The sequence below is a fragment of the Camelina sativa genome, chromosome 16 (genome assembly GCF_030686135.1).
Source record: "Camelina sativa cultivar CO46 ecotype springtype chromosome 16, ASM3068613v1".
Lineage (NCBI taxonomy): Eukaryota > Viridiplantae > Streptophyta > Magnoliopsida > Brassicales > Brassicaceae > Camelina > Camelina sativa.
The window spans coordinates 1,572,139-1,585,204 of record NC_141895.1 but is presented as its reverse complement, the minus strand read 5'-3'; the positions used below and the strand labels follow the sequence as shown (position 1 = coordinate 1,585,204).

The following is a 13,066-nucleotide window of genomic DNA, read 5'->3' as shown; positions in this document are numbered from 1 at the left end:
GTCACGACTCACTACTTTAATATAAAAATTAGTATAACTTTATGTCGGGCCAAGGAAAGATTTGGTATGGCCCTGAAAAATGCTACATTCAACCATCCTGAATATGATTGTTAATTTTACAATGTTTAACGGAATTTTATACTATACTAAATATATATTCAATGCACATTACTACTTGTTTTGGTTTTAGCCTTTTAGTAATTAGTTCTTTACATTACATCCTACCTACATTCAATCCCTAACGTTCTAACTCAACCCTTTTTGTTTTGTTCCTGACAGAAATTGGCAAATATATATATGACACAATTTTCATATCCAACTCATGCATGATAACAATATGTCTTCAGTCTCGTATACTGATGCTTTATAAACAATCTACTTACTACTGATCTTGTTAATTCACAATTCATACTTGTTGAGTTGTAGTAGTGTACTTTCTCAAACGATCGAGAAAATTAATTTTACAACAGTTTTTTTTCTCGATTTGTCGCTGTTGGACAGTAAAAGAATCTAGTTGCAATATATAATTGTTAACCACACTTTTCTTTTCTTCTTGTTAATGAATGAATGACGACAATCGCTATTTTGTTGACGTCGATCACAATTTTATTTTTCCTTACAATGAATTATCATTGTGTCTTGTGAGACTACAAATTATTGTATATATAGTTGACAAAAATGACAGTATACCAGATTCTTCAATAACAACCAGAAAAAAAAACAAGTTAAATGTGTTTCATAATGAAGTACACTGAAAACCAAAATAGAAAATAGAATAAGAATGATAATGGAGTATACACTGTTCAACGATTTTCTAGGAAAAAAAAAAACTGATGTTGATTTTAGTAATTCAACATCATTAATCAGATCTTAAAGTGCTTATTAGGTATAATGGCGCCGAATGGAATAATAAACAATTAATATATCCAAATACAGATTTTGCAAAGATTTATCGTTATACTATATTTAATATACAAACCCATGCGCCCTCCTGATAAAAAAAGAAACTCATAATCTCATATATTCAGTTTCAGTCATGTAAAATTATTGTTCTCACACAGTTAAAATTAACACATAGAACTATAGCTATAGATCCAAAAGAACCCGCTAAAAATATGGCTTTGTAGTCAATATATATGACTAATAATCTGAACAAGGTGTAAAGGAACCGCTGAATAACGTGATTCTCGTGGTAAAAAATAATTACTATACTAGTACTCATTATGTATTTCAACCTACGTCCAAGTTAATTTAGGATTTTGGAGTTAGGACATATGTCTATTAATTACTGTAAAGCAGAGTTGGACGACACAACCCAAACTTTGATGCACGAAGTCTTTTTATTTTGCTTGGTACGAAATCAAAGTCTTAATTATTTTTTGTGTCGTCATCAGCTATAGCGAGAGGAGGTACATTATTGACAACTATGACGCTACGCAATCCAAAGACGGAGTTGATGGGTTATGAAGGTGACATACATGCATGATTGTCCGTCCATATATAACACGAAATAGTCAAATAACTTTCCAATTCAACGAACTCCATCTAAATTTGTTCTTCGATTTTAGTTTCTTTCTCTTTTTTTTTTCTTCAATAAAATATAGAGACACGTTATTTTCATTTAATTTCACATGGAGGGTAAGAGATTACTTGATTAACATACGGACCCACTGTGTAACGAAATAATTGTCTTTTTTTTCTTTCTTTCTACATATATATATTACTCTCTAATGTTTCCTTTTTCTTTATAATATGAAACAAAGTAAAAATAACTTGGAAGAATATTAATAAGCAGCCCACTTCTTCAGACTGCAACATATTCCTTTCAATTAACGATCTCTCTCTTGTCTCTCTCTCTTTCATTCTATAATGGAAAAACAAATCAACCTAGAGAGTAGTGCTACTACTCATCATCACGACAACAATGCTTCCGTTACAACGATCTCGTCCTCCTCAGCTGTAACGTCTTCGTCGGAATCTTGGACGACTTCCTCCAAAAGGTCGTTGGTGCAAGACAATGACGCCGGAGGAAAAAGGCGGAAGAGCAACGTCAGCGATGATAACAAGAATCCGACGTCGTATAGAGGAGTGAGGATGAGGAGTTGGGGAAAATGGGTGTCGGAGATTAGAGAGCCGAGGAAGAAATCGAGAATATGGCTTGGTACCTATCCAACGGCTGAGATGGCAGCTCGAGCTCATGACGTCGCGTCTTTAGCTATCAAAGGCAACTCCGGTTATCTCAATTTCCCTGAATTATCCCATTTGCTTCCTCGTCCGGTTAGTTGCTCTCCCAAAGATATACAAGCTGCAGCTACCAAAGCCGCCGAAGCAACCACGTGGCAATTAGAACCGGCTATCGATGATGGGAAATTACCCGAGCCGGAAGCTGATGATGAGCTAAGCCATTCTGAGCTGTTGTCTACTATTACTACTACGACGGCTGATCAGTCTTCAACTTCGAGCAGTTTCGTGTTTTCTTCGGACACGTCAGAGACTTCTAGTACGGACAAAGAAAGCAATGAAGAAGAGACCGTGTTTGATTTGCCGGACCTTTTCACAGACGGGCTGATGAACCGAAACGATGCGTTTTGTTTATGCAACGGCACTTTTACGTGGCAGCTTTGCGGAGAGGAGGATGTGGGATTCCGGTTTGAAGAAGAGCCATTCATATGGCAAAATGACTAAACCACCCTCCAAGTTGCTTACGAACATATCAATAGTTTTCTTGATAAAGAACATATATATATATATAGTTCCAATATGGTTTTTTTTTAATGGTTTTCTGCATTTGTGTATGTTATCACTCTGGGAAAAAAATGAGCTCGTTTTCAATATTTACTGTGTTTCGAAATCGGAGTAAAGCAAGTGACTAATAAGTGGCAGTGGCAAAAACGTAATTTAAACTCAACGACAACGTACACGGAAAAATAGGCAACGTTTGTTGTTGAAAGTAACACACTCTCTCGAACTTTAAGCTTTTTCTGTATTCTCGTTGGCCCCTAGACGAATGTTAAAAGATCGTCGACGGATTTTGACTTGAAGAGACAAAGCATCCACTTACGGCACACAACACATGTATGTATGATGATGTATCAGTATCTGCAACCTAACTAATCTCTCTATTTTGCTGTCTACATCGTTAATTAGTCTATAACATAAGTTTGATTAATATTAAAACGTAGCAATTTTAGTATCTTTTCAATATACCTTTGACTAACAACCACTGTTTTCTAATCTGACTAGGCAAATTTGATTTGTAGTATAGTATAGTACAGTGACTATCTAGTAAAAAATTGGTTCTAATATTATTTATGTATTTATGTTGCCGTATACCAGATAAAACGAATATCCATTGACAAAGTCATGTTACATTAATCAAAAGGATATTGTTAAGATAAGCATATTCTACCCAAAGATTACTACAATATAAATCGATCAGATGACATTGATCCCAATCCGACCGGTACTCCTAATTGATTAGGATTCTCTTGCAACTGTTTATAATCTGCTTTTATATAAAAAAACCTATTTAAAGTAATCGAAATGAGATTAGCGCAGGCACCATATATGCCATATTTAGTGTGTGCGTCGTTGATGAGGCGATGATTGCGAATTTGAAAGTGAAGGAGACAAGCTTTTGATGAAATTATCGCTTTATTAATTATTTTTATATATGGGGTGGGAATATAACATGACTCACATGTTCATCATTGCTTTTTTTTTTCTCCTATTAAAGTTATAATAAGTTAATTACCTTTCACTTTTTTTTTTCATTGTCCATTTCTTTAATTTGCGTAAAAGGTGAAAGGATATATGCTATAACAATGGGAATGCTTTTCCCCAACATCTTACTTTGCCCACTGTGTGAGGCATAACACGACTGTTATGGATTCCCAAACACATTCATTGGATCCATTAAGCATAGTACTATAATAATATATAACAATACAGCATTTCGATTATAATAGTAAAATTCTAGCAAAATTGCCCATTAATAAAATTATCTATAAAAAGCCACCAATCTTTAGTTTTATCTTATTTAAAATACTTAATCAAGACATTATGTTTATTAACACACACAAAAAGAAATCAAACGAAAAAAAAAATCCGTGATATATCTAAATATACATAAACCAGATGACATTCGAAGTTTCATGGAATATTATTATATAACTTTGGTAACGTTCAGAAACGGAATTTGACTCCGGAACAGGAAATTACTTGGTGAAATTCTTAAGACAAAGCAATTATAGGCATATGTAAACTCTTTTGGTAGACTTATGAGTTGTTTTCTTTTTTTTGGGCTAAGTAAGACTTATATATATAAAAAAACATATATAAAGATAGTGGATGTTAGTGTGAGCTCACTATCACATTATGTCTACGTACATGTTTAATTCGCCGATACCGAGCAATTGTTGTCTATATTCCCATGATGTTAGGGTTTGAATTGAATGTGTGTGCGAGAGAGCCTCCATTGAAATTAAAAGACAATTTTTTTTTATAGGAGAAATTAAAAGACAATTAGGAAAACATGCATATAAATATCTATATTTTCATTTGTTTAGTGTTGACATGAATCTATCTATTTGACTATTATTTAAGTAATTAATAGATCTATATATCCATGGGTTTCGGTTTCTCTTCTCAGCCGTGAGTAATATATACTTACCGCCACATTTACGGAATCTTTTGTAATTGTCATTTTTGTGGGAAAGATTCTGATAATTGTGGATATATTAATAGATCTAGCTATATGCGAATCACTTTGGATTTTGAGTTTGGACATCACTACAAACTTACAAATGGAAATTTTGCCAATTACGAGGAGCTAAACTCGTCTTTTGGCATCTTGCATTATGCACAGAAACTATAGTCCAAGTATCATTATAAAACACATGAAAAAATTATCGAATGAATGATTAAAATAAAAAGCAAATAGTTATTTAAACACTCGATCTTTCTCTTTGGAATAAAGTGGGCAAAAAAGAAAAGAAAAACAAGCAAATCAGAAAGAAGAAAAATAATGTAGAACTCATAGTGTTCGCTTAATTAATATATAGAGTTTCTCACATCTCAATCAAAAGAAAAGAAAAAAAAAAGAAAAAGGGTGAGCATGTCCAAAGCTAAATTTTCCTACGGAAGTAGCAAAAACCACAAACTGAAACCGGAGGTAATGAAAGTTTGAAATATCTTATATTATAAGTTGTCTACTGCTCTAGTCCATGGTTCAACCAAGTTCTAGATTCATCATCCCATCATGTGTCTTGTTGATCAAATCTAAGTTATACGATGATAATGATGCAACCATATCACATATTCGTCATAATGTTATATTTATACTATTTTGAGTATGCCGGATAGCGTAGGATATAAAATACAAATCTAGTAGTGTACATGATTTTCAGTTTATTGAGGATTCTGTGGGAATAAAAGAATATGAAAGATATACTGGCTTGTTGAATATTCTTATCCGAACCACAATAGATTCATTTAATCGTTGAGCAATTAGAGCTGAAACAACAACTTGACGAGAAAATCATATTTATTTTTCATTTTTTTGTGTGTGGAAATTATATGAAAATATATAAATCATATATTAAAAAAAAAAAAAAAAAAAAAAAAAACTGATTACTTGTGATATCCACATAGGATGAAAATCAAGCCCGTTGGGCTTATATCCATAATTAATGGAAATAAAGGTTTTTGATTCACAACGACGCCGTTTCAAATTTGACCTGATACGTTTTCGTTTTTAGGTATCAACTTCCCAAAATTTTCAGAAGTGGGTTTTACCTGTTTCTTCCATCACCAAAGCTTTCTCTGAGTCGCCGCCGTGTTACGTGTACTGGTGTTGTAAAGGCCGATAGATAGACAAAAAAAGCTTTAGTGCGATTTTTGCCGCGGCTCCCTTAATTCTCTAGAGCTCCTTCTTCGTTAACTTAAGGTGAATTTATTCAAGGAGAAAACATCGAAAGAAGATCGTCGAAGTGTTTCATCTCATCTCTTTCCTTAAGTAGGTAAGCTCTGTCTTCAATATGCCTTGCTGATTCTAAACTCTTAGAGAAGATGCTCATTGCTTGGAGTCTTTAATTTGCTGTTTCCATATGTTGTTTTTTGCAAACGGGTTGCCCAAAGTTTTGATTTTTTAGTTGGTAATAATCATAACAGATAATGGAGGGGAGATTGGCTAATATGTGGAGGTTGACTGTGAACGAGAGTAAATTCGTGGAAACTGCGTTACAATCTGAGCTCAGAGTCGATGGTCGTGGCCTTTATGATTACCGCAAGCTTACTATTAAGTTTGGAAAGTAAGTGTCCTCACATATTGATACCGTTTCTGCTCTTAGTAGGCTTTGTTTGCTTTCTTTAGCTCTAAAGCTTCAATTTTTGCTGGCTTTTGTGATAACTTTGAATTTTTGATTAACTTTGTTTCAGTCTATAACTTCTGTTAGAACGAATACTAGCAGACTAGCTTATAAAATCTTGTGTGAGTTTACAGAGAATATGGTAGCTCGGAAGTTCAACTTGGTCAGACTCATGTAATGGGTTTCGTGACTGCTCAGTTGGTACAACCTTACAAAGACAGACCCAACGAAGGCTCCCTCTCTATCTTCACTGAGTTTTCTCCAATGGCTGATCCGTCCTTTGAGCCTGGCCGTCCTGGTGAATCTGCTGTGGAGCTTGGGCGTATTATTGACCGTGGTCTAAGGTAGAGCTTGTTTGTGATGATAATAATCTATATAATCGATGCTGCAAAAACAGTTCTTGTTGGAGTAATGTTTACCTGGTGGTCCACTGTGTTGGTTGCAGAGAAAGCCGTGCAGTAGATACAGAGTCACTCTGCGTTCTAGCTGGAAAAATGGTCTGGTCTGTTCGTATTGACCTTCACATTTTGGACAACGGAGGGTAGGTTTTATTAGCCACTGTACTTGTCCTCTCCTTATTTTTCAGTGAATGTTCTTGTTTAAACATGACCTTTGTGCATGTTTTTATTACTCACTCTTGTATAGGAACTTGGTTGATGCTGCCAATATTGCTGCTTTAGCAGCTCTCATGACGTTTAGGAGACCAGACTGCACGGTAGGAGGAGAGAATGGTCAAGAAGTGATCATACACTCACCAGAGGTTAGTCATATGTTTTCGGTTTAGAAAAACTTGTTAAGTAAAAAAGGCAATTCTCAACTTCAACTGTTTGCTTTATCTTTACTTTCTTTTGCAGGAAAGGGAACCACTTCCATTGATAATACATCATCTCCCAATAGCCTTCACGTTTGGATTTTTTAATAAAGGCAGCATTGTGGTAAGACAGTTGTATTTTTCAGTGATAATGTAGTTTACTTTCTTCTTTCTGAAACATTAAGTGTAATGTGTTCTTATGCAGGTGATGGACCCAACTTATGTTGAAGAAGCAGTAATGTGTGGGAGAATGACTGTGACAGTTAATGCCAATGGCGATATATGTGCAATCCAGAAACCGGGAGAAGAAGGCGTGAGCCATAGTGTAATCCTTCATTGCATGCGTCTTGCTTCTTCAAGAGCTGCTGCAACAACAAAAGTAATAAGAGAAGAAGTAAGGTTTTTAAATATAAAGCGTTTTTCTTTTGGATCCAAAAGATTCAACTACTCACATTTTCTCGTGCTCTGTTTTTATGGTGTAGGTTGAGGCATATAACCGGGAGAGAAGCTTACAGAAGGTGAAGCGACATCCCACTTTGGCTAAGTCTGTAGTTTCTGGACCTACTGTAGCTGTGAAGGAGGAACATAGGAAGTCCTCAGATCAGGAAAAAGCTGCAGAGATATCTCGGGAACATGTCGAAAGACTAAAGCTTTCTTCAGAGGAACTAAGAAGTACTAAGGTAGAAGAAGTTGCTGACTCGCCTACCAATTTTAAAGGCGGTCCCTCAAAGTGGTAAAATCTTTAACGATTCATTCTCTCTGGTTTGTGAAGGAACCTCAATAGTTCCTTGTCATTTTTTTGCATCTCACATCTTTAGTTGTGAAACAATTGTCAGGGACCCTTACTCAGAAGCTATGGATGTTGATTCACTAATAGCTTCTCTTGCTTCAAAAGGTAAAGATTGTTTTTCTTGCTTCTCACTCCAAACCTTGGATCTCTTAAGAGTAATGAGGAACTGATACTGTTCTGTTTTGTATACACAGGGGATTCCATTACTAATTCATCGAGCAAGAAGACAACGAATGGCTCTGGAAATGCGCAGAAGGATGCTGAGATGTCAGTTGAGGAAGTAACCGGGAATTTAGGGAAGAAGGATACAGTTAAAGCTACAAAACAAAACGATGGAGAGATGACACTCATAGATGCTGTCAAACCTAAAAAGAAGCGGAAAAACAAAAACAATTAGAAAGTCCCTAGCTTTTAAAAATAGAATCAAGATTTTGAGTTAATCCATTGTCCCAATCACTCGTTTACTATCTTCTTCCCCTTCTGAGACTGGAGACGAATTTTATGGTCAAAATGTATCTGTAACAGTAAAAATATAGATAGATAAATCCCAAATCAGCGCTCACCAAGGGAACAAGATAAGGGTAAATCACAAGCCAAAAGATGATCAAAGAAGAAGAAGGATCATCTTAGGACAAACTAATGGATTTGATTATGTATGATGATTGATGATGTACATAGAGTGAGAGAGAAGAAGAGATAATTGTTGTTATTTTGGTTGATTGATTCTCACTAATGAGAAAGGATTACATATAATGTCTTTGCTAAACCGGATAAACAAACCAAAATACATACTAAACCAGATAATAACCAAAAGATTACCAAACCAAGCTATTATTCCTGTCACAGTATCTGAAAGGTCAACGTCAGCAGAGTGTTGTGAAATTTTTGTTCCGTCTTTGTAACGCTTTATAGTGAAACGGATACGGTGCAGATTCATAAGATCTACTACACTTGTTTCTACTTTACTTCTAGATGAATTAATCATTTTAACATGTGAAAGTCTTTATTGGCCTGCAGGTAAATGGTACAAAACCCTAACTCAAAAACATTGGTGGATCTCACTTTATCTCAAGTGTTTAAATTTTGTTTGTTCCAGTTCACTTTAGTTCCGTACTCTTCGCGTGACCCTAGGCTACTAAAGGTCATGTCTCTCCTCCGCCTCCGCTCCGCCCTCTCTCGCTCCTCTCCGATCTACCAGCTCCGCCGCCAAGTCTCATCTCTCCCCCTCCAAAACCATACTACTCCCAGTCCCAGCTCCCCCGCCGGCGCCACCTTCCCCTTCCCCGTTCCGAGAGACCCTTCCTCACCTCCCTTGAAGCTACCCACAGATATCATATCCAAGTTCGATTACACCGCCTCCCATGTTTTTGCCAAAGTTAAGATCTTGATCGATCTGTCTAACCTCGACGCGGCCGCTGAGTACGCACGTCTCGCTGTTTTGGCCGTTCCCAAAAGCCCTAGCGACACTAGAACCATCGCTGTTGGTGCGGGATTTAGCACCCACGACATACCGATCTAAACCAAAGGTAAACCAAATAGACTTTGTACATTAACTAAACCGAGAGACCCCCTTTTTGGGCTAGCTAAACTGGCCCAAAAGCAGAAGCTCGGCGAAGTCACTTGACCGACCTCCGAGACCGCCCCCTAAGCCCGACTAGATCATCAGAGATTTAAGGAAAATAGACTTATTTTATAATTAATGTATTCATATAAATAGGGAGATATCCTCTCATTGTAAAGGATCCAGCAATTGATACAAAAACCCTAGTTCTTCATTGTTTTTGGGCAAAACCCTAACTTCTTTCTCAAGAGATCAAAACCCCTCTTTATTTTCTAATTTTAATCCATTGTTTTAGAGGGAGATCTTAAGTGAATTTGTCCCCCACTCAAACAAATTCATTGTGTGAATTCTAGATTCAACAATTGGCGCCGTCTGTGGGGAACCTTACACTAAGTTCTACGTTTCTTCTCTCTACTACCAAACCTAAGACAAACCAGAAGATCAAGTTCAACCATCAGAACCGCCACCTTGCAAGGCGATTTCCCGGTAGCTCCCGACGAACTGGAAGATGAATAACCCATCCACGGATTGCCCCGAAGACCAGCTTTCCATAGAACTCAATTTCGTTTCAATCGGAGCTATATTCAGAGAGATATCGCAGTTTCACAGCAGCATACTCTATCCTTCAAAATACAGATCCGCCTGCTTACCGCTAGTCAGCTTCGGGATCGATTTTTCAGCTGAATACGACGAACCACGTTACGCATAACCTAATCATAGATCGCCCCGAGAGTCATCTTTCCATAGAAACCGGTTTCATATTGATCAGACATGTCTGCCGAAAGATATCACCGTTTGTCTGCAGCATACACAATCTGTTAAAACACAGATCCGTCTTCATCGCACCATGCAGCCTTCGGATCGATTTCCCGACAAATTACTATGACCCAGATTACGCACAACCCATCCATGGATAGGCCTTAGAGTCAACTTGCCGGAGAAGGCGACCTCAACCTAATCCGAAGTGTCAATCGAAAGTTATCACCCTATTTCCGAACTGACACATCTTGTTCGAAACCCTAGCTATCAGCTCGTCATCACGATCTAGAAGAAACAAAAAATCGGTATTCATATGAAACTGAAGCCACGAGGCTTAGCTTTCTAACAAGATCGACCACGCCTCAATCGGTGCTCTATATCTCAACTTATGACCAGTTATCTTGATCAGATGCAGCCTGTTCGCAATTGTCAGATCCTCTTACATCATGAACTTTTTCCCATCGATCTAGAAAGAACGAGGTGTCATAATGCATATACATCTTAAGCCCCGAGTCTTATGTCTCTAAAGAGATCGACCTCGCCTTAATCCGAGCTGTTTCAAGAAATATATCACAGAATTCCCTCAACTGGTGTGATCTATCGAAACCCTAAAATCGCAGATCCGACCTTTCAAGAGAATCGACTTCGAAAGCATTTTTCTATCGTTCTAGAACGAACCAGACGCCGATCTACATATCAAATTGAAGTCCTGAAGCTTATCTTTCTAACAAGACAAACGTCGAGTTGATTGGCTATTCCTCGCGAAAGATATCACCGTATTTCTGGAACAGGAACATTCAGCCCGAAACCCAAAAAAAAAAAAAAAAAAAGAGGAAGCAGATCCACCTTATCAGTTCGCCCTACTTCATGGCCAATTTCGAGCAACCTAGATGAAACCTGTAGTCCATCTACATATCAATCCAAAGCAACGAGGCTTACCTTCGCAACAAGATCGACCTTGTTTCAGCCTCGTAATTCATGAGAAAGCTGTCGCTACATCTTCATATTACTAGCAAAATCATAAACTTCATTATCTCAAGACGCTTGGACGAACAATGGAGAAAACAGTCACAACCAACGGTAAATTAATCGATACTTTTCTACTCTTCTTTGGAAATTATCTTCAGCTCTCAACAGCTCACTACAGCTTATCAATGGGATTTTTGTAACTCGTCCCAAAAAGCGGAGCCATGCCTTGCTTATAAAAAAAAGGGGACCAGTTACGAACTCGTTAGTTCTTAAAAAAAAAAAAAGTCGAGCCATGCCTCGCAAAAAAAAAAAAAAAAAAAAAAAAAAAAAAAAGCCGAGCCATGCCTCGTATAACCTCAGTTCGGAACTTCGAACTCATTAGTGCTAAAAGCCGGGCTCCACGCTTGCAAATCAAGAATGAACATCCTTTTAAACGGACATTTTCAGTTCGTCCTTCGGGCAACTTGAGTCTCAGTTCGTCCTTCGGACAACTTCTCAGTTCGTTCTTCGGACAACTTCTCAGTGCGTCCTTCGGACAGGTCCTCAGTTCGTCCTTCGGACAGCTCCTCATTTCGTCCTTCAGAAAACTTTTCAGTTCATCCTTCGGACAACTTCTCAGTTCGTCCTTCGGACAACTTTTCAGGTCATCTTCTGACAACTTCAGTTTCAGTTCATCCTCAGACAACTTCAGATTCAGTTTGTGTTCAGACAGCTTCAGTTTCAGTTCATCCTCAGACAACCTCATAATCAGTTTGTGTTCAGACAGCTTCGACTTCAGTTCAACTTCAGATAGCTCTAGTTTTAGTTTTTCTTCGGACAGCTCCATTTTCAATCCATCTTTAGACAGTTTCAGTTTCAGTTTGTCTTCAGATAAGTTCAGTTTCAGCTCGTCTGCATACAACTTCGATTTCAGTTCATCATCAAATAGCTTCAGTTCTGTTTGAATCTTTGTGAGTCATACAGAATCTTTCGACATCCTGGCCAGATGCTCGACTCGCGTCAAACCGCAAAAGGGGAATAAGCCGAGCCCAGTGTCTCGCTCCCCTCAAAATTTTAAAAGGGGAATAAGCCGAGCCCAGTATCTCGCTCCCCTCAAAATTTTAAAAGGGGAATAAGCCGAGCCCAGTATCTCGCTCTCTTCAAACTTTTAATCGAGGAATAAGCCGAACCCAGAGTTTTTATTTCGTACCTCAAACTCTCTGACGAGAGATAAGCCGAACCCAGAGAATTCTTTTTTGAATTGTTTCGCAAGTTCCGGTTTGGACGGATATGTAAGCCGAACCCAGAGTTTTAAATTCGCCGTCGACTTCCAAACTGGAACAAAGGAGGTAAGCCGAAGTCCCGTACTTCGCCCTCCGCCAAAGCGCATGTACGCTTGGGTTAAATTACCCAATAAGGATTACTTGATGTAAGCCGGAAGACGTCCCGCCTCGTGTAAAACTCCGAATAGAGTGAAAACTTTATTTCTTGCAAAAACAATTCTTCCAAGAAGACTGAGAGATCGACGCAGCCAAGACAACCATCGGCGAGACCGTCTGTATGAGGGCGCTAAAGACGTTAGGATCATGACTCGTACTCTTTTTCCTTACTTCGGGTTTTCTCCCATGTGGTTTACCGGAGAAGGTTTTAACGAGGCGACGAGTCCTGACGCACAACATCAGTTTGCGTGCTCGGAATTCAGTTTTCCTAAAGTTTAGATCGAATATTTTTTCCTATAGTTCGGAAACTCGAATGGATAATCGAATCTACCGAACTGGGGGGGGGACTAATTGTTGGTGCGGGATTTAGCACCCACGACATACCGATCT

The 13,066-nt window shown here is 37.9% G+C and overlaps 1 protein-coding gene, 1 long non-coding RNA gene and 1 pseudogene across 4 annotated transcripts; all 3 read left to right on the top strand.

The window, feature by feature from the left end:
• Positions 1–1,679: 1,679 nt before the first annotated feature.
• On the top strand, positions 1,680–2,834 carry LOC104749282 (ethylene-responsive transcription factor ERF035 pseudogene; annotated as a pseudogene). Its single transcript, XR_015585450.1, has one exon. The product of XR_015585450.1 is annotated as an ethylene-responsive transcription factor ERF035 pseudogene (transcript).
• Positions 2,835–5,729: 2,895 nt separating this feature from the next.
• On the top strand, positions 5,730–8,521 carry LOC104749280 (exosome complex component RRP45B-like). 2 transcript variants are annotated; one of them, XM_010470874.3, is made up of 10 exons: positions 5,730–6,020; positions 6,172–6,311; positions 6,503–6,712; positions 6,814–6,909; positions 7,014–7,128; positions 7,223–7,303; positions 7,385–7,573; positions 7,662–7,912; positions 8,016–8,074; positions 8,164–8,521. In XM_010470874.3, the coding sequence occupies exons 2-10, from the start codon at positions 6,175–6,177 to the stop codon at positions 8,364–8,366; spliced, it is 1,341 nt and encodes a 446-aa protein (XP_010469176.2). In that variant the 5' UTR covers positions 5,730–6,020; positions 6,172–6,174; the 3' UTR covers positions 8,367–8,521. The 2 variants fall into 2 exon arrangements, with proteins under 2 accessions (XP_010469176.2, XP_010469177.2); XM_010470875.3 differs by having other exon boundaries at positions 5,736–6,016.
• A 363-nt stretch (positions 8,522–8,884) lies between these two features.
• LOC147925016 (uncharacterized) lies at positions 8,885–9,744 on the top strand. The gene is made up of 2 exons (XR_015584858.1): positions 8,885–8,986; positions 9,066–9,744. It is a non-coding gene; the product is annotated as an uncharacterized LOC147925016 (long non-coding RNA).
• Positions 9,745–13,066: the final 3,322 nt, after the last annotated feature.